The 21,868-nt window shown below is 42.2% G+C and overlaps 1 protein-coding gene across 4 annotated transcripts in view; it reads left to right on the forward strand.

The window, feature by feature from the left end:
- GDPD1 (glycerophosphodiester phosphodiesterase domain containing 1) overlaps nucleotides 1–4,507 on the forward strand; it is a 52,978-nt gene extending 48,471 nt beyond the window's left edge. For 3 of the 4 annotated variants that reach the window (XM_026686511.2, XM_026686509.2, XM_026686510.2), the window contains exon 10: nucleotides 2,888–4,507. In XM_026686511.2, the coding sequence (XP_026542296.1) occupies nucleotides 2,888–3,010 (123 nt within the window). In that variant the 3' untranslated portion in view covers nucleotides 3,011–4,507. The remainder of the gene's footprint in view (nucleotides 1–2,887) is intronic. The other variant, XR_015747747.1, reaches the window with a different exon arrangement.
- The last annotated feature ends 17,361 nt before the right edge of the window (nucleotides 4,508–21,868 follow it).

Genomic DNA, 21,868 nt, shown 5'->3' on the forward strand with positions numbered 1-21,868 from the left:
CTCGTTGAGGGCTTACCAAGGTAGAGCCAACCTCTGTTTTAAAGACTCCCAGCAATGGAGAACTGAGTATTTCATGTGGCGGGCTATTCCGCTGGCTGACAGCTTGTAAAATCAGGACGTTTTGCCTGATGCCCAGCCTAAAACTCCTTCCTTTCTGTGTAAACCCGCCAGTTCTGATTCCCTCCCTCTTGTTTACGTGATGCCAGAGGCCACTTTGTTCTTCTTCAAACAATCAAGGCCAAGTTGGGTGCAACTGTCATAAATATGAGCCAATTGCCTTAACAGAATAGAATAACAGAGTTGGAAGGGACCTTGGAGGTCTTCTAGTCCAACCCCATGCTTGGGTAGTAATACCCTAGATCATTTCAGGCAAATGGTTGTCCAATCACCATCCTCCTCCTCCTCCTCCTCCTTCTTCTTCTTCTTCTTCTTCTTCTTCTTCTTCTTCTTCTTCTTCTTCTTCTTCTTCTTCTTCTTCTTCTTCTTCTTCTTCTTCTTCTTCTTCTTCTTCTTCTTCTTCTTCTTCTTCTTCTTCTTCTTCTTCTTCCTCCTTCTTCTCCTCCTCCTCCTCCTCCTCCTTCCTCCTCCTTCCTCCTTCTTCCTCCTTCCTTCTCCTCCCCCTTCCTCCTCCTCCTCCTCCTCCTCCTCCTCCTCCTCCTCCTCCTCCTCCTCCTCCTGCCATAGCCATCCTTGGATATTGGCAATCAAGTTGGCGATCCTATTTTTATCAACAGCTGCACGAAAAAGTACTGCTGAGTTTTGTCCCAACCGGTCCCTTAGATCAGGGGCCACCAACCTTTCAGACATCAAGGACCACTACATTCATAATTTTAAATCCCACAGACCACTAATATGATTTTTTTAAAAAAAGATAAATAGTATTTAGTGTAATATAAAAGCGCAAATAATTTTTCTGCAGACCATCAAAATTTTCTCATGGACCACTGGTTGGTGACCACTGCCTTAGATGTTGAAGCCATGAGATTCTTCTTGTGCCTAGATCTCGTTGGCCTCCAATCATTCCCTGGAGGATTAGGTGAAGGATGGCCATTAAAAAGCGAAAGTTAGAATATTTTGGACATGTGACGCAATACCCGGAAAAAATATGCCATACTTCACTTAATCCTAAAAATCTCTTCTTAAAAACCTCCAATGATGGAAGTTGATTCTGGTTCCTTCCCTCTTGTTTACATGACGCCAGAGGCCATTTTGTCCTTCAAACAACCAAGGCTGAGTTGGGTGCAAGTTGTCCTACTTTGTTTACTCTGCTGTGTTCGTAGCAAAGAGAAACTCCTTTGAGGTCTAGGAAGGATGGACAATCTGTCGCCCCTGAAACTAACTCTGGATTATCAGAGGTCGCTGGAAAACCAGTTTTATTTATGGGATCGATTGCCTCTCTCTGGTGGACAAAAGCCTTTGATTTTATGATCTTTTCTAGCCACAATTGTGAAGTGAATCATTGCGGTTGTTAACTTAGTAACGTGGTTGTTAAGTGAATCTGGCTTCCGTATTGATTTTGCTGGTTAGAAGGTCCCAATAGCTGTTCACAAGCATCCACAAGCATTATTCGTACCTATTTCCTGAATTCTTACTCATGTTTATACTTATACCCCCTTCCCACCAACAACCCCCCCCCCAAAAAAAACCCCCCCCGTTTAAAAGGAAAAAAAAAAAAAAAAACCCCCCCCCAATCAAACCCACAAAAAAAAAAAAAAAAAAAAAAAAAAAAAAAGACATCCCCAAAAAAAACAATTTACCACCCCCCCCACCCCCACCCCCAACCCCCCCCCCCCCCCCCCCCCCCCCCCCCCCCCCCCCCCCCCCCCCCCCCCCCCCCCCCCCCCCCCCCCCCCCCAAAAAAAAAAAAAAAAATTAACCCCCCCCAAAAACCCCCCTCAATTTTTTTCACTATTACCTTGTAAGCAATTGACAAATCAAATAAATAAAATAAATACATAAATAAACAAACTAGCTCGATATCCGTGCTTCGCTACCAAACTGTGTGGTCGGGCTTAGTTTTTGGGAAGGAAAATAAAGGGAAAAAAATTCTGCCTCTACCTACCAGCATCCATCAGTATTCATCTGGCTAGCGTCCTGTCAGGGTGTGAGAGAGTTGAGGGCTGTTTGGAAACTGAAAGAGTATTTGCTGTGTGAGCAAGAGGGTGACAGCAAGGATCCTGGGTGTGGCTTAGCTCAACTGTTCTTGTACTAAAGCTGCTTGGTGCTGTGAAACTGAAACTCCTCTGCTTGTGTTCTGCATTTGGAAGAGATTTCTTTCCAGGTGGGGAGGGGGGAGTAGAACTCCTTAGCATCAGAGCGTGTTAATAATAATAATAATAGGAAATACTAATAGCTCTGATGGTCAATTTGAAAAATCCTTTCTTAGTGAGCCCCTAGAAGCCAAGAGGAACATAATGTGCCAAATTTCAAGTTTGTAAGCTTTACGGTTCTGGAGATTTTGTGATGATGCGTGAGTGGTATTTCACGATAGATGGATCAATAGATAGATAGATAGATAGATAGATAGATAGATAGATAGATAGATAGATAGATAGATAGATAGATAGACAGACAGACAGACACAGAGACAGACAGAAATGATAAGACAGAGAGAGAGAGAGAGAGAGAGAGATGGATAGATGATAGATAGATAGATGCAGATAGATATAGAGTAGTTAGATACAGTAAGATAGATGATAGATAGATAGATAGATAGATAGATAGATAGATAGATAGATAATACGTACACAACACATGTGAACTAAACCGGTTGTTCCCACAAGCAGTGAAATTTCCTCTGGGAAGGCAGTGAGGTTGAAACATCGGGTGTTTTTTTTGGGGGAGATTTCAAAGGAAGGTTAGATGATGCCCAGATGTTTCCTTCCAGGTCTACATCTGGGTGCTGAACGAAGACCAGGAATACAAGCGAGCCTTCGACCTGGGGGCCACCGGCGTGATGACCGACTACCCCACCAAGCTGAAGGAATTCCTCCACAACTATCCGGCATGAAGCCAGGCAGAGCTGCCCCCATTGTTTTCCGGAGGAGGGATCAGAAGAGAACCCAGCCGAACCCAAGGAGAGGATCCACCCTCCCCATGGAGTGGGTTTTTCTTTTTTTTACGGCCAACGTCCACCCGCCGTCGCACAATGACCTCGTTCTTAAAAAGTCACGCCACGGCCCTCAATGGCTGGGTTGACTCTCTCTCTCTCTCTCCCTCTCTCTCTCCTCCTTTGTAAATAGCTTGGTGTGAGTGGTCATCTCCTCACCTTAGAGACCTGGAAATCCCTTTTGGCGGGGAGACCACGTGAAAAGCTGAGGTTGGTGGTGGGACGTGACCTCTCGGGGCGTCCACCGGAGTTTTTCCAGCCGAGCCGTTAAAGTGTTGAAAGACGTTGCGATGACACCCCCTCGAACTTCTCTGTGAGTGGGAAAGCGACGAGCAACAGTCACCTGAGACGACCACTCTAAATAGGGGGTCTGTGGCCAGTAAAGTCCTCCTTGGATATATCGCAGGTGGCTTCCTGTGGAGAACAACTCTTGTTGTGTTTTTGTCGAATTAGTAGCTGTGCCTAGTGAGAGGGCAGGATCTTCCAAGCACTAATACATTATTAGACGTGGAGTGTCCAACCGTGGCAACTTTAAGACTGGTGGACTTCAATTCCCAGAATTCCCCAGCCAGCATGGCTGGCTGGGGAATTCTGGGATTTGAAGGCCACCGGTCTTAACAGTGGCCAAAACCGGACAGCCTTCCATTATTAGAGACTTCCTACATCCGTGTGCTTGTTCGAATCTCAAATCGAGAATGGTTATCCCTCAACCTTGGCTACTTGAAGTTAGGCGGACTTCAACTCCCAGAATTCCGGGATGCTGACTGAGGGATTCTGGGAGTTGAAGTCCACTAGTCTTAAAAGTTGCAAAGACCAGCCTTGCATTAAACACTTCCTACATCCGTGTGCTTGTTCGAATCTCAAATCGAGAATGGTTATCCCTCAACCTTGGCTACTTGAAGTTAGGTGGACTTCAACTCCCAGAATTCCGGGATGCTGACAGGGGTTCTGGGAGTTGAAGTCCACCAGTCTTAAAAGTTGCAAAGACCAGCCTTGCGTTAAACGCTTCCTACATCCGTGTGCTTGTTCGAATCTCAAATCGAGAATGGTTATCCCTGAACGTGGGCCACTTGAAGTTAAGTGGACTTCAACTCCCAGAATTCCAGGATGCTGACTTAGGGATTCTGGGAGTTGAAGTCCACCCATCTTCAAATGGCCAAGATTGAGAAACCCTGATCTCGAACGTGGCAATAGTTTTGCGATTAGATGCATCTTGTAGGGTCAGCATTGTTGGGCTAGTTTATTGTACGAGGCCATAATAGCTGCACCAGACCTCTATATGTCAGTCAAGTGTTTTAAAACAAATTCCATCCTCATGAGCCGGGATGGAAAAGAGGAGTAATAACGGGGAAATTTGGATATTGGTGCAAGAAATAAAAAGATAATTATTTTTTGTTTTCTTGTTGATAAATCCAAATATATATAAAAATTAGATTTCAGGTTTGCCTGTCTTAATGTGAATAGATCTTGCCAAGGTGGCCATCCATCCCAGATCAAACTTTTTCAGCATTTGGGTTTTTTTTTTTTAATGAGCAATCTTTGTGGCCAGTCTAGAAATACCTCTGCCCATTCATATTACCTCAGGATACAAGTTCCTTAAATAGGAACGCTGTCCTAGAAAACTTTGGCACCAGTGTTGAAAATATCTGGTTTGGCAAAAAACATCCTTTGGTTACTTGATCTCTCTCATTTATTTACAAGGGCCTTTGGTCACTGGCTGTCAGCTGGAGAAAAATGGAATTTAGTTTCCTTTTTTCCCCCCTCTCCCTAAATGGCAGCATTATTTTTAAAAGTAAGCAGAGCCCCCCGAATACAGGACGAACGTGCCCTTAAAACCTGGGAGTGGAAAAAAAATGTTTTTTTTTTTTAAAGAAACGGGAATGTAGATTTTGTACTCCGCTTCTCTGTCGCAATTTCTAAGCTTGGCTTTTAATCTGTGCTGCAACCAATGTAGCAGTTTTGGGATTAGAGCATTAAAAACAAACGAACAAAACCTTTCACCATCCATGTGTGTCCCAATCTAATTGCTTTTCTTCAAGTGCAAAAACATTTTCAAAAACATTCTTCCCCTGTGTCAGAGATTATCTTTTTCGCTCTGATTTTGGCTCCAAAGTATAGGTTGTAACTTTTAACAACCGCAAATTGAGCCTGAAATTTTGGAAGTGCAGGGGTCCTTGATTTAACAGCCGTTCCATTTAGTGACCGTTCAAAGTTACGACGGCACTGAAAAAAGGACTTGTTTTAGTTTTTCACACTTATGACCTTTGCAATATCCCTGTGATCATGTGATCAAAATTCAGACGCTTGGCAGCTGGATCCTACTTATGACCGTTGCCACATCCTGGGGTCACGTGATCCCCTTTTGCGACCTTCTGACGAGCAGAGTCAACGGGGAAGCCAGATTCACTTCACAGCCAAGTTATTAACAATTGCGGTGATTCACTTCACGATGGTAGCAAGAAAAATTGTAAAATGGGGCAAAACTCACTTAACAAATTTTCTCTTAACAACAGAAATGTTAGGCTCAATTGTCACCTTAAGTTGAGCACTGCCTATAAGTCGTTGGGGTCATTAAGCGGGACACCACATGACTGGATTAAATTTTATGACTGGTTTACAAAAAGGATAAAGCGAGTCACCATGGTCACTGAGCGTATCTGTGGCTGTTAAGCAAACCACAGAGTTGTTAGCTAAATACATGAGGGGCATTTTTTATTTATTTTTGCCAGAAACCAAGAAAAAAAGTCACAAATGTTGACTTGCGGGAGACTGCAACTAAAAAAGAACCATGGTGGCCCAGGGGTTAGAATGCACTATTGCAGGTGAATTCTGCTGACTGTCAGCAGTTTGATTCTCATCGGCTCAAGGTTGACTCAGCCTTCCATCCTTCTGAGGACCTGGTATTTTGGGGCAATAGGCTGACTCTAAGATGCTTAGAGAGGCTGTAAAGCACTATGAAGTGGTATATAAGTTTGTGCTACTGCTATTGCAAGCAAACTCTGCCCACTGCCAGGAGTTCAATCTTGACTCAGCTCCATGTTGACTCAGCCTTCCATCCTTCCGAGGTCGGTAAAATGAGGAACCAGATTGTTGGGGAGGGGGGCGTTATGCTGACTCTGTAAACTTGCTTAAGGGAGGGTTGTAAAGCACTGTGAAACAGTATATAAGTGTTATTTCTATTGCTATCCAAAATGCAATAATGTGACCGTGGTGGCTAGGATGCAGCAGCCATAACTTCGAGGACAGGTTTATGGGGGTTTGTAACTGAATGGTCATTAGGTGACCAGTCATTAAGCGAGGACTACCTGTAGCCCAACTGCACATCTTATTGTGTCCAGCTTCTGGAGTATAAGTGTCACCTCAGCATAGAAGGGAAATCATCTGTTCACCATGTTTTGATTGCACAACAGAATTCTAACACTGTCATACCCCTGTTGGAATCTGATTCCGAGGAGGAGGTTGAGCAGCTGACAGGGAGTGGGAGTGTGGCTCCGGTGGCTGTGGAGGAAACTGGGGAAGGGCACAGTCTGGTTGGGCATTCAGAGGAAGACGCAGGTCCACCTAGGGCACACAGGAACAGAGAAGGGAGCAACGTGGGTTACGGGGGAGAAAAGGGCCCTGATTCCCTTCATTAGCTGCAGCTGGGAAAACAGGATTTTAAAAGGGTGTTTGCACACAGCACCTTGCTGGAAGCAAAGCGTGAATTATTTTGGTTTGTCAAGTCTTACCTGGGTTCTGGCGTCCTCCCAACTGTGTGTTTCATTATCTTTCGAAGTCTGCAATTCCTTATCCTGCCCTGTCTCATTAATTGCTGCAGCAGTGGTTTGTGTTGGTTTTTATTTATAATTTATATGTACTTTGGGTTCGGACGTAATTTCTTCCCTTTAAAAACTGTTCTTGGGAGAGTTTTTTTCTCCAGCCGATGATAACTGGACATTGGGGGCCAACTTGGAGGAATTAAAGGGACTTTTCCTACTTTTGTGATTTCATTGATTTTGTGCCACGCCCCGTTGGGTCATCACAGACACTACCCTCAAATTCTTTGCCTCAACAGGAAACTCCAGGTTAGAGAAGAGGAAGTTTTCTAATTTTTACGTTGCTCCTTAAAACTATATTTGCTGATCGTGAGGTTTAAAACACCCCTTAAAATCCCCGACTGACACGCCGCTTAACTGCGGGCAGTCCTTACAACCACAATGGAGGCCAAACTTTCTGTTGCTAAACGAGACAGATGTTGACTTTTGCACCATTCTATGACCTGTTTGCCACAGTTGCTAAGTGAATCACTGCAGTCGTTAAGTAAGTAACTTTGGTTGTTAAAACGAATCTGGCTTGCCTCTTAAGTTTGCTCATCAGAAAGTTACAAAAGTTGATCAGCACACCAACTGTCGTAAGTACAAGTCAGTTTCCAAGTGTCTTGAGTTTTGATCACATGACCACTCTATATACCAAAGATAAACTTCCAAGTGGCCTGAACGACTGTCTAAAAGGATGCAAATGACCAGCTGTCCGCAAGGAATATAAATCCTTCCATCCTCCACCATCCTGTCAGAGCTGAAGAAGCTCCTTGGATGAGAAGCGAAACGTCTTCAAAGAAAAAAACCAGAAATGGTGGTTTGGATGACGGGATGGTCTACCTGTGGATACCTCAAAAGTGAACAGCCACGATGACCAAGGACTAACTGGAAGGCTGGAGAAGACGTAGTACACAAGTAGTCCTCAGCTTACAACAATTGAGCCCCAAATCTATGTCGCTAAGCGAGACAGGCATTAAGTGAGCTTTGCCCCATTTTACGACCTTTCTTGCTACAGTTGTTAAGGGAATCACCGCGGCTGTTAGTCACACGGTCATTAAGTGAATCTGGCTTCCCCATTGATTTTCTTTTGTCAGAAGGTCGCAAAAGGAGATTGTGCAACGGTCATAAGTATGAACCAGTTGGCAAAAGTCTGGATTCTGATCACGTGACCACGAGGGTGCTGCAAAGGTGGTACGTGTGAAAAACGGTCATAAGTCACTTTTTTTCAGTGCCGTTGGTCACTAAACGAACCGTTGTAAGTCGAGGACTGCCTGCAACAGCCTTCGAGGATCTCTGGCATGCGGAAGGCAGGGAGGAATTGCTGTTTTTCTAAAAGGTGGGATGGAAAATAAGGGTTTAAATGCCAGGTAGATTTCAGCTGGTAATTGGGGAAATTCCCAGTGGGAAAAGCTGGAGGTGTTTAAATAGAGCGGCGTTTTTCAGCCTGGGCCCCTTTAAGAGGTGTGGACTTCATCTCCCAGAATTCCCTGGTCAGCGTTGCTGGTTCCAACTGGGGTCATAAGTCGAGGACTACCAATAAAGAAAAAAGCGATTTCCTGTTTGATTCGGATTCTTAACAGGATGAGGGGATTTGCTTTCAGCCACAGAAATCTTACTTGGAGACTTTGGGCTGAACTCTCTTTCTTGGCCCAGTCTGACCTACCTCTGTTGTTACAGAGAAATGGGCGGAAAGATAGAAAATACAGTGTATGCCACTGCCAAGCCCTGGAAGAAAAAAAAATCAGGATATCAATCTACCAAATGATAAAATAATTGGTATTTTCCACTTTTATCGAAGCCGCAATGTTTCCTTAGGCCACCAGGGGGCAGACCAACCTAAGGATTTCTGCATTCAATCCCATCCCTGTGCATTAGAATTGATTTGCAAGAGAATATCTCATTTCTGTGTCTCTGTGAATGATTTAGGATTCTCTAAAATAAAAATGCATCTTTCCTTCAGTTTCCAAGAAAACTCTGCATCTCTTCCAAAACTGAAAAGTCTCTATGTGAGGCTTTGCTCGGAGGGAGCAGTCCTGCCACTTTATCACTGCATGTTTAGAATAGAATTAGAATAGAATAGAATTAGAATTAGAATAGAATAGAATAGAATAGAATAGAATAGAATAGAATAGAATAGAATAGAATAGAATTAGAATAAACAGAGTTGGAAGAGGCCTTGGAGGTCTTCTAGCCCAACCCCCTGCTTAGGAAATCCTATAGAATAGAATTAGAATAGAATAGAATAGAATAGAATAGAATTAGAATAAACAGAGTTGGAAGGGGCCTTGGAGGTCTTCTAGTCCAACCCCCTGCTTAGGCAGGAAATCCTATAGAATAGAATAGAATAGAATAGAATAGAATAGAATAGAATAGAATAGAATACTTTATTGGCCAAGTGTGACTGGACACACAAGGAATTTGTCTTGGTGCAAATACTCTCAGTATTCATAAAAGAAAAGATACATTCGTCAAGAATCATCAGGTACAACACTTAATGATAGTCATAGGGTACAATAAGCAATCAAATCATACTAGGAAACAGTCAATATAGATTGTAAGGATACAAGCAACAGTTAAACAGTCATACCATTTCAGACAAATGGTTATCCAACCTCTTCTTAAAAACTTCCAGTGTTGGAGCATTTACAAATTCTGGGGGAAAGTTTGTTGGTGACCATCTTCACGTGTTCTGTAAAATTAGCCATTGTGGTCTGAACTACTCCAACTTAGATACGGTAAAAGATGGTTCAGAAAACTGGCTTAGGGAGTGTACGAATATAACTTTTATGTCTAATCTTTGATGTTTAAAAAAAAAAACTTCCGGGAAACAGAACCAAAAGTAAAACTCTAAGAAATCAGTTTTGATAAGAATCACCTTTTGTTTCCCAAGTTTTACAATCAAGCCAGAAGAACATAAAACCACTGTGTTTCCAGTCTGGCAACTCTCAGATGAATGAATTTCAACTCCCAAAATTTCCTAGTCAGCATGATTATGGGGAAGCTGAAGTCCACCCGGCTTAAAGAATACTGACTTGGGAAGTCTGAGAGTTTAAATCCACACATCTTACATTCCTACGGTTGAGAAACACCACTCTAGAGTGCCTTAGAACATTTGCTATGGATGCCCCTAATATTTATATTGTTTTAATTCCCCTTGTTCTTCATGGAACCCTTCATGAAAAGAAGGACTAGTGGGTGACAAGATAGCAGCCTTCCAATATCTCAGGGGCTGCCCCAAAGAAGAGGGAGTCAAGCTATTCTCCAAACCCCATGAAGGCAGGACCAGAAGCAACGGATGGAAACTAATCAAGGAGAGAAGCAACCTAGAACTAAGGAGACATTTCCTGACAATGAGAACAATTAATCAGTGGAACGACTTGCCACCAGGAGTTGTGGGTTCTTCATCACTGGAGGCTTTTAAGAAGAGACAAGACAACCATTTGTCTGAAATGGTACACGGTCTCCTGCATAAACGGGGTTAGACAAGAAGACCTCCAAGGTCCCTCCCAACTCTTATTCTGAAGCCCATCAAGCTTTCACAGTTTGAAAAACCCCTGAATACAACACAGTATCGTATAGGTTGGATACACGTGGAAGAGACCATCCTGTAATGGAGAAACAATGTTTAAAATGACAGTGACGGTTCGTATTCCCAAATCCTTTCATTGACATCTTGGATATTTAGCCACCAATATATTCTCTCAATCCCCGTCATTCTATTTCTTCGTGATTCTATTCTGGGGCCTTAAAAAAAAAGGGAAGCTAAACAAAATCTTTATTCTGGATTCTATGTCATTTGGATATTTTTACAGTCTTCGCTTTTCAGCTACGGAGCGGTGCAAATAAAATTAAACAGAGCAATTCTTTTTTCTTTTTTCTTTTCCAAGCCACACACAACTGATATTTCTCACAGTCAAGTTAGCAAACATTTAACTCCCTGTCAAATTCAGTGGGTAAACTTCGATGTACCGGAGGTGAGAAACCCGCTAGCCACAAGCTGTATTTTTAAAGCTTACGCTTCCTGACTAGGATATTTCTGTACCGAACTCAAGGTTGTCTGTTGGTGAAGCTCGCCTACCAACACAACCATTTTAGACTTGGGAACGGAAGGGCCCAGACTTAAATGAGCTTCAGAGGTAAACAAACATACCTCAAACCTACAGTTTAAACATTTTCAGGACAGAAACTGCTGCATTGGTGATTCCAAAAATTCTAAAACTCTAAAAATGTATGAGAAAAAATTGCAAGGACATTTACCTGGTGTAGGATTTCTGCCTTCCAATTGTCAATTTTTTCCCCGTGTTGTTTCCACTGCAATTATCTGCTTCAGTAGCTCTTGACTTCAAAGTCAGCATTCTGCCTCTGAGTTGCTCCTAGGAGACGGCTGGTGGTTTGTCAAAATCAGATTGTATCTTAATACAAAACCGCAGCGGAGCTGTTTTCCCCCTCTAGCAAGTGCGAAGAGGGTTCGTGGTGGTAACATAAACGAGGCTACGAAGTTCTTGCTTTTTCTGCATCGCTGTGCTTGCAAAACTTGTTGTTCTGGCTCAGTCGTTGGGTTTCTACATGCTGGTGACCTCCAGATGTGCTGAATTTAAATTCTTAGGTATCCAGTACATCTGGAGAGGAGAGGTGTTAGTTTACATCAGTATTTTTTTTTTTTTTAAATCTTGGGCATTTTAAAATGTGTGGATTTCAACTTCCAGAATTTCCCAGCTGGCATGGGAGTGTATGTCTGCACATCTTAAAGCAGGCTGGCCAGGGAATTCTGGGAGTTGAAGTCCACCCATCTTAATGCAGGCTGGCTGGGGAATTCTGGGAGATGACATCCACATCAATGATGTTGGCTGGAGAATTCTGGGAGTTGAGATCCATAAATCTTAAAATTGCCAGGTTGGAAAAATAAGTGTTCTAGCAGAGAAAAGTGGGTTGGTCTAGACCGGGGTAGGGAAACTTGGCTTTTTTTATCACTTATGAACTTCAACTCCCAGAATTCCTGAGTGAGCCATAAAAGGTTCCCCATCCCTACATTTGTATATTAAACAGTCCCATTCAAGTCAAAAATTGATTTCCCCCACAACTGGAAAACCAGTAGGCCAGGGATGGGGGACCTTTTATGGCTCAATGTTAGGAATATGGGTCACCTAACAGCTATTTGGGTTAGAAATATATAAACCAGGATAGACATTTTAGTACTATATCTTTAAGAAAATGCAAAACTGTAGTTGGGTGTGATTTCTCAAACAGCCATAAGATGGAGCCAAAAACCTGGGTTGTTTTAGTCTTAGTCTTAGTCTCAGAAGAGACTGTGTCTGAGTGAGTATCTCTGTTTCCTTCTGTTGGAAAGTATTGCCGTTCCTCCATTTCTTCTAATTGACTGATATTACTGGATTTAATGTAAGTCTGATACTGAACTGTTTTTGACACTGGACTTTGATATTTGGATTATCCCTGGATGAAAACTGACTGATTTTACCTGTGAATGACTTTGGATTGCTTATTTTGGACTTTGCTTAAACCTTTCTGGAAGTAAAAACCTACATTTACAGTACAGTGTATCTGTGTGCTGTGTGTGTATTATTCCAACACTACTCTCTATACGTCTCCCTGTATGCGCTGATTCTCCTAACGGGGAATTACCTCAACACTCACTCAGGAATTCTGGGAGTTGAAGTCCATAAGTGATAAAAGAGCCAAGTTTCCCTACCCCGGTCTAGACAACCTCTGAGATTCCTTCCAAGTCTTGTGATAAGCCCCTGCGTGCAATGTGCAGTGGTTAGATTCATAAAACTGAAAGTTGAAATCGATTTATATTTCTCCTTTTTGTGGAAACGATGGTATAGATATTGGTCTGTACAGATAAAGAGAATATTTCCAGTTCGGGGTTAAACTGAGGGGACCCTGAGGCTCTCTAAGCTGTTTGCTTGCAGACGTTTCATTACCGAACTAGGTAACATCATCAGCGCTAGAATGGAGGAGTGGTGTTTGCAGAGAGGAAGAGGGAGGACCTTGGGCGCTCTCAGCTTGGCTGTTTGCTTGCAGACGTTTTGTTACCAAACTAGGTAACGTCATCCCTGCAAGGATTTTGAAGGCTGCAGGGAATTCCTTCTCCGTTTTGCTCCCCTCAAACCTCTTTTACTCACTCCAGCTCAGCTCCTGGAAGTTCAGAATTCGGCTTATGCTACCTGCCTACACTTCTGCCCGGTTCAGCAATTTTTGAAAAGACAGGCATTCCTGGCTAAGGATAAAACAGCGGTGGTGGGATTCAAAAAAAATTACGACCGGTTCTGTGGGCGTGACTTGGTGGGCATGGTGTGACTTTGTGGGTGTGGCAGGGGAAGGATACTGCAAAATCCCCATTCCCTCCCCACCCCGCTAACCTGCTTTCCAGCTCCGTTCTCCTGTGCAGGGCAACCAAAGGAGACCCAGTCGATCAGCTGGGACTCAATGGGAGGCAGAGAAGAAATGGGGTTGGCGGGGCCAGTCAGAGGCGGGATTTGCCGGTTCTCCAAACTACTCAAAATTTCCTCTACGGGTTCTCCAGAACTGGTCAGAACCTGCTGAAGACCACCGCTGATAGACAGGTATTTCTAGATGACGTACCTTGCTTTGTAGGCCATGTCTTCTTCTAAACCAGCTCACTTCTCAAGTCTGTGTTGGGAGCAGGTTGAGCAAGTAGGTGGATGGTTGGACTCCTTGTGAAGAATGCGAATCAAATGACGCCCAAAAGGCATAATATAGTTGGCTTACTTTGATGTGTAAACTCCAGTTTATGGCTCAGTGTTTGGTGTCAACTCAGCCAACTGACCTTCCTAGCTTGGACCAGATCAGGGGTCCTCAAACTTGCTGAAGTTTGACCCCCACATGCAATTTCAGATTGTCCACTGACCTGTTTATTATGGGAAAATAATTTGATAAAAGCTACTTTGACCAATAGTACTACAAACAATATTACCGTATATGCCGGCGTATAAGACGACCCGGCGTATAAGACGCACCCCCAACATTTCCACTCAAAATATAGTTTGTTATATACTCCCCTCTTCCGCACGCCTTCCACTTTTGCACTTTTTTTTTTTTGAGGCACTTTGTGCACCGTGGAAAGCGAATCCCGTGAAGCCGAAAGGAGCAGCCAGCCTTCTCCCAGCTCCCAAGGAAGCGAGGCTCGCACCGCCGGGCTCCGCTGAGGTATCCGGCTGGGGCTGTCAGAAGTTGTTACCGCTGCGCGGCTCCGCTGCTCCAGTCCCGCGTTGCCTCGGGAAGGAAAGGCAAAAGGAAGAGCCGTGGCGGCACTTTGCAATGGCAGCAGCGGCTCCTGGTTTTGCCTTTCCCTTCCCGAGGCAACGCGGGACTGGAGCTGCACGAGCCGCGCCAGCGGTAACAACTCCTGACAGCCCCAGCCGGATACCTCAGCGGAGCCCGGCGGTGCGAGCCTCGTTTCCTTGGGAGCTGGGAGAAGGCTGGCTGCTCCTTTCGGCTTCACGGGATTCGCTTCCATGGTGCGCAGTGCCTCAGCCGCGGGCAGCCGCAGTGCTTCCCAATTACTATTTGCCGGCGTATAGAGGCGACCCAGCATATAAGACGACCCCCCCAATTGGAGGCATGTTTTTCAGGGCAAAAAAGTCGTCTTATACGCCGGCAAATACAGTAAGTAGACCCAAAGGTGCTTTTTCAGGAGGTAACTGGACTTTCTGGTTGTTGTTTGTTTTTTCTTTTGAAGACGTTTCGCTTCTCATCCAAGAAGCTTCTTCAGCTCTGACTGGATGGTGGGGAAGGGAAGGTGTCAGAGCCGAAGAAGCTTGTAGGATGAGAAGCGAAATGTCTTCAAAAGGAAAAAGAAGGAAGTCCTGAAACTTTTGGGACAACCATGACCTGGAGGACTGAGAATCTCTACAAAATATTAACGAGACAACTTGTGATTTGATGGATTATCCTTTCAGAGATATAACTAAGATACAGCTAAGATAAGGACTAAGATAGAACTAAGGAGAAATTTCCTGACAGTAAGAACAATCAACCACAGTGGAATAACTTGACCTCAGCAGTTTTGTCTGAAAGAATCTCTTGCTTGAGCAGGAGGTTGGGTTGGACTAGAAGACCTTTGGGGTGCCTTCCAACTCTGTTATTCTCTTGCATTTCCTTACCAGATTCCTCAATTCCTTCAACAGTGACAGAGTTTCTTTTTTTTTCCAATTTTTTTTATTTCAATCTGTATATGCGCAACAATACATTAATAATGTGGCATCAATATATCATGCATTTTAGCATAGGCAAAATTAATAATATCAATCATATCTTTCAATGCCTATATTTCACATTAATTCATAATCCTTCAATGCTTGTTTTCAACCTTTCAAAACTTTCTCCAAATGCCTACCACCATATCAGTTAAACATACCTAGTAATTCCATTATTCAATTTTCTCCCTGCTTTTATTTTATTTTTTTAAAATAAAAAAAAATTCTCATTTGGCAAGCAGTGTGGTTCCAGGTTTCACATCTCAATACAAACATGACCATAGTTACCTGTTCATTGTATTTGTTTAGTTTCATATTGCATCATCCTTATTATTGCTAAATATTAAGCTTATCTTATCCCATTCCACTTCATGTTATATTAATACATTCTCATATCTTATTTTACAATGTAATCTAAAATTCTCATCTCATTTCTGTTGTCATTTCTCATATTACTTTTTCCTGTCAACAGTGACAGAGCTTCTAATGTCCTGTCTTCACTAAAAATGTTCTTAGAACTTTATGGAGATGTATCTGCCTTGAAAGTGTTGCACAGCCAAAAATCAGCAGTCGATCAACAGGACATTTTTTACAACACTTGATATTACAGATAGTCCCCAACTTAGGACCAAAATTTATGTTGTTAAGTGAATTTGCTCCATTTTCTCGCCTCCTTTGCTAAGTGAACCACTGCATTTGTTAAGTAAGTAACATGGTCGTTAAGTGAAACTCCAGGACACTGCGACCAGTGTAACTGTGAGTCAGTTGTCAGTCATCCGAATGTAAATCACGTGACCGTGGGGGTGCTGCAAAGGTCGTAAGTGCGAACCATGGTCATAAGTTTCTTTTTTCAGTGCCGTGGTAACTTTGGTCACTAAATGAACTGTTGTAAGTCGAGGACTACCTGTATACCGTAATATGTCCGGTGATAATTTTGATGTCATGAAATTTGTTTTTTTAATAAAAGTTTCAATTCCATGGGAGTCACAAATCCTAGATTTTGGGGGCATTATGTAAGTTAGCCTGCAGGAGATACCTTGGTTCAAAAATTGTCCTACGATGCCCCCATTTAGCCCAATCAAAAGTTACAAGCAGAGAAAGAGTTTCAGTAGTACAAGTAGTCCTCGACTAACGACCACAATTGAGCCCAATTTTTTGGTTGTTAAGTGAGTCATTTGTTAATTGAATTTTGCCCTGTTTTATGACCTTTCTTGCCTCAGTTGTTAAGTGAATCACTGTGGTTGATAAGCAAGTAACCTGATTGTTAAGTGAATCTGGCTTCCCCATTGACTTTGCTTGTCAGAAGGTCGCAAAAAGGGATCACATGACCCCCCAGGGACACTGCAATGGTCATAAATGTGAAACAGTTGCCGGGCATCTGAATTTTGATCACATGATCATGGGTATGTGAGTGTGAAATAAACGATCATGTCACTTTTTTCAGTGCCGTTGTAACTTTGAATGGTCACTAAATGAACTGTTGTAAGTCGAGGACGACCTGTATACCAGACCAGGGGTGTCCAACCTTGGCCACTTTAAGTCTGGTGGATTTCAACTCCCAGAATTCCAGGATTAAAATGGCCAAGGTTGGAGACCCCTCTACCAGACAATGCATCCATCCCCTGTTGGATCATTGTTTCAGAGATATAGGTTAGTCCTCAATTTACAACTTTAGTTTAGTTTATAGTTTACCTTATTGTCATTGCACCTCGTATAACAAAATTAAATGCCATCTTCAGTGTACATTATAACTATAAAAATAAAGCACAAACACGCATCCCTCACATTCTATACAATTGAATTGAAAACCCCTGATATCGCATTCATATTGCACTATACAGTAGAATTCAAAAGAGCTACTGCCCTGGGATAGAAACTGTTTTTCAGCCTATTTTTCCTTGCTTTTATTATCCTGTGCCATCTGCCAGTTGGTAATCCTCCCCTCCTTCCTTTCACCCATCTCATCCCACTTGTGACTGTATGACTGTAATTTTGTCACTTGTATCCTATTTTTACTGACTGTTTCTTAGTATGATTTTATTGCTTATTGTACCCTATGACTATCATTAAGTGTTGTACCTGATGATTCTTGACTCTTGACGAATGTATCTTTTCTTTTATGAACACTGAGAGCATTTGCACCAAAGACAAATTCCTTGTGTGTCCAATCACAATTGGCCAATAAAGAATTCTATTCTATTCCTATTCCATTCTATTATTTCTATTTCTATTCTATTCTATTCTATTCTCTATTCTATCCTATCCTATCCTATCCTATCCTATCCTATCCTATCCTATTCTATTCTATTGTTTATTCTATTCTCTATCCCGTTCCATCCCATTCTATTTAAATTCTATTCCTATATCCTTCTATTCTTATCTATTGTACCCAATTATTATTATTAAGTGTTGTACCTTATGATCCTTGACTCTTGACTTCTTGTATCTTTTCTTTTATGTTCACTGAGAGCATTTGCACCAAGACAAATTCCTTGTTTCTTTATTTATTTATTTATTTATTTATTTATTTATTTGATTTGCCAATTGTTTATAAGATAATAAGTATAAGTGTATACATAGTTGTGAATACATGAAATGGGTACATATAAGAAAAATAAAAGAAGAATAAGAGAAACAATAGGACAGGGACGGTTAGGCACGTTGGTGCGCTTATGCACGCCCCCTACAGACCTCTTAGGAAAGGGGTGAGGTCAATAGTAGACAGTCTAAGGTTAAAGTTTTTGGGGTTTGGGGAAGAAACTACAGAGTCGGGTAGAGTATTCCAGACATTGACCACTCTATTGCTGAAGTCGTATTTCCTGCAATCAAGTTTGGTGCGGTTAACTTTGAGTTTGTATCTATTGTGTGCTCTTGTGTTGTTATGGTTGAAGCTGAAGTATTCATTGACAGGTAGGACATTGCAATGTATGATTTTATATACCATGCTTAAATCAGACCGAAGACGGCGTAATTCAAGGTTTTCTAGTTCTAGAATTTCAAGTCTGGTGGCATAAGGTATTCTACAACGAGTAGAGGAGTGGAGAACTCTTCTTGTGAAATATTTCTGGACTTTCTCAATTGTGCTAATATCAGATACGTAATGTGGGTTCCAGACTGATGAACTGTATTCGAGTATTGGTCTAGCAAATGTTTTGTATGCTCTGGTTAGTAGTGTGATATTACCAGAGAAAAAGCTACGTAGGATTAGGTTAACAACTCTTAATGCCTTTTTGGCTATGTAGTTGCAGTGGGCTCTAGCACTTAGATCATTAGAGGTGAGTATTCCAAGGTCCTTTACAGAGCTTGGGTCATCAACAAGATCTTGACTATTCAGCTTGTATTTTATTTTCTGATTTTTTTGCCAATATGTAAGACAGAGCATTTATTTGTTGAGATTTGAAGTTGCCATTTGTTTGACCATTCTGATACATAGTCAAGATCTTTTTGTAGGGTAGCAGTATTGTCTGTGGTGTTGAACAGCTTTACATCATCAGCGAAAAGAACGCAATTGCTCTTAATATGATCACAGAGATCATTTATGTAGAGTATGAAGAGAGTTGGTCCTAGAACACTGCCTTGGGGGACACCACTATTGACAGGTACAGAATTTGATAGGACGCTCCCAATTTTGACCATTTGTTGTCTGTTTGCCAGGAATGCTTCTATCCAGTTATTCAGTTGTCCAGAGATACCATAGGATTTTATTTTTAGGAGTAGTTTGTCGTGTACCACTGAATCAAAGGCTTTACAGAAGTCTATGTAGATTGCGTCTATTGCTTTGCCCTGGTCGAGTTGTGTCGTCCATATGTTTTTTGCAGTGTAAGAGTTGCAGATTACAGGATAGTTTTTTTCTGAAACCAAATTGTTTATTGGAGAGTAGGTTGTTTGTCTCTAAGTGGAGGATGATGGATTGGTTAATAATTGATTCCATGATTTTACAGGTGACGCAGCATAAGGAGATTGGTTTGTAATTTTCAACTAGGCTGGGGTCTCCCTTTTTGAAGATGGGGATGACTGTGGCTTGTGACCATAGGTTAGGCAAGGAGCTGGTCCTGAAAGATTTTTCAAAGATTATGCTTAGAGGTTTGGCTATGGCAGTGGATAGCTTTTTAAGAAATAGGCACATATTCCATCCGGTCCAATAGATAGAGATGGTTTTAGATTGCGTAGTGCTTTTTCAACATTGTCTTCTGTAAAATCGATATGTATTAGATCATTGTTGTTATCTGTGGTACGGCTAGGAAATACTGGGCATGATCCATTGCTGTTTACAAATACTGAGCCGAAGAATGTGTTAAAGATGTTGGCTTTAATGGTGTCGTTGCAGTCTTTACCATCAGGTCCTATCAAGGGTGGGATGGACCTTGAGTCTTTTAGTTTGTTGTTTACAAAATTGTAAAAAGTACGGGTGGAATTGGTGCTTGTGTGTCCAATCACACTTGGCCAATAAAGAATTCTATTCTATTCTATTCGTTTCATTTCCTTTTGTTTTGTTTATTGTCATTGCACCTGGTACACTGAAATCAAACACCATCTTCAGTGCACATCATGGTCATGAAAATAAACACAAACACACATCCTTCACACTCCACACATTGAACCGAAAACCCTCGACACCGCACCAACACCGCACTATACAGCAGAATCTACTATTGACCTCACCCCTTTCCTAAGAGGTCTGTAGGGGCCATGCATCAGCGCAGCAACATGCCTACGGTCCCTGTTCTATTGTTTCTTTTTTTGTTTCTTTTTAAAAATTTTCTTATATGTATCCATTTCATGTATTCATAACTATGTTTATACTTATACTTGTTATCTTATAATCGCTTGACAAAATAAATAAATAAATAAATAAATAAATAATAAATAAATAAATAAAATTCAAAAGAGCTACTGCCGTGGGATAGAAGCTGTTTTTCAGCCTATTTTGTCCTTGTTTTTATTATTATCCTGTACCGTCTGCCAGATGGTAATAGTTCAAAAACAAGGGTTCCCAGGATGAGATGGATCTTTGAGAATGTTTTGAACTTTCTTAAGGCAGCGGGAGCTATGAAGCTCTTCCAAAGAGGGGAGAGGGCAACCCAGGATCCTCTGGGCAATGACATTAACCCTCTGGAGCGCTGCCCTGTCTGCCATTGCGCAATTGGCAAACCATACAGAGGTGCAGTAAGTTAAGATACTCTCTCTGGTGCAGCGGTAGAAGGTCTCCAGCAGTTTTTCATTCAGCTGCTGTTTCCTGAGAAGCCTCAGGTAGTCTAATCTCTGCTGGGCCCTTTTGACCAGGGCTGCAATGTGGGCACCCCAGGTCAGGTCCTCTTTTAGGGTAACACCCAGAAACTTAAAACTGGCCACTTGCTCCACTTGGTCTCCACTCATAAGCAAGGGCTGGAGGTTCCTTCTATAGTCCACTATAAGCTCCGTGGTCTTACTGGTGTTGAGGACCAAGTTATTGTCTCCATACCACAAAAGCAACTGGTCCACCTTATCTCGGTAGGTAGACTCATCCCCACCAGAGATAAGTCCCACCATTCTTGTATCACCTGCAAATTTAGCAATAGTATTACTAGCGTGAGTGGGAATGCAGTCATGCACATAAAGAGTATAGAGTAAGGCAGTGATCCCCAACCTTTTTGACGCCGCGGCCCGGTACTGGCATCAGCTGGGCGCCGCGGCCCGTACCGGCATCAGCTGGGTGCCGCCATCTTCTTTGATGAAAAAGTGCTTCCGGTGAGCTTTCTACCCGGAAAAGCTCACCGGAAGCACTTTTTCATCAAAAAGATGGCGGCCCAGCAAGCCAGCGCCCGGTAGGAGTTGTTCATGCGGACTGGTACCGGTCCGCGGACCGTGGTTGGGGACCCCTGGAGTAAGGGACTCAACACGCAGCCCTGTGGTGTACCAGTGTTAAGAATAAGGGCTGAAGAGGTACGATTACCTAATCTGACCCTCTGTGAGTGGCCAGACAGGAACTCCATAATCCAAAGGCAGATTGAATAAGAAAGTCCAAGGTCCAGAAGTTTAGACATTAATCTATGTGGAAGAATTGTGTTAAATGCAGAGCTAAAATCTACAAAAACATTCTCATATAAGTCCCCCGTCCCCCCCGCTGTTCTAGATGAGTCAGAGTAGTGTGAAGAGTGACGGCTATAGCATCCTCTGTAGATCTATCTCATCTGTATGCAAACTGGTGTTTATCAAATGTATGCCAGAAACGATGTGCTGGCAGACCTGTTCTATTTATTCTATTCTATTCTATTCTATTCTATTCTATTCTATTCTGTTCTATTCTATTCTATTCTATTCTATTCTATTCTATTCTATTCTATTCTATTCTATTCTACTCTACTCTACTCTCTACTCTACTCTACTCTACTCTACTCTACTCCACTCCATTCCATTCCATTCCATTCCATTCTGTTGTGTTCCGTTTTATTCTAATCGCTATTCATTCTGTTCCGTTCTATTCCATTCCATATTCTATTCTATTCCATTCCATATTCTATTCTATTCTATTCTATTCTATTCTATTCTATTCTATTCTATTTCTATTTCTATTTCTATTTCTATTCTATTCTATTCTCTATCCCGTTCCATCCCATTCTATTTAAATTCTATCCCTATATCCTTCTGTTCTTCTATTCTATTCTATTCTATTCTATTCTATTCTACTCTACTCTACTCTACTCTACTCTACTCTACTCTACTCTACTCTACTCTACTCTACTCTA

This window comes from Notechis scutatus, chromosome 1, assembly GCF_049901735.1.
Source record: "Notechis scutatus isolate UNSWTSFEM ecotype Mainland chromosome 1, rNotScu1.2, whole genome shotgun sequence".
NCBI lineage: Eukaryota > Metazoa > Chordata > Lepidosauria > Squamata > Elapidae > Notechis > Notechis scutatus.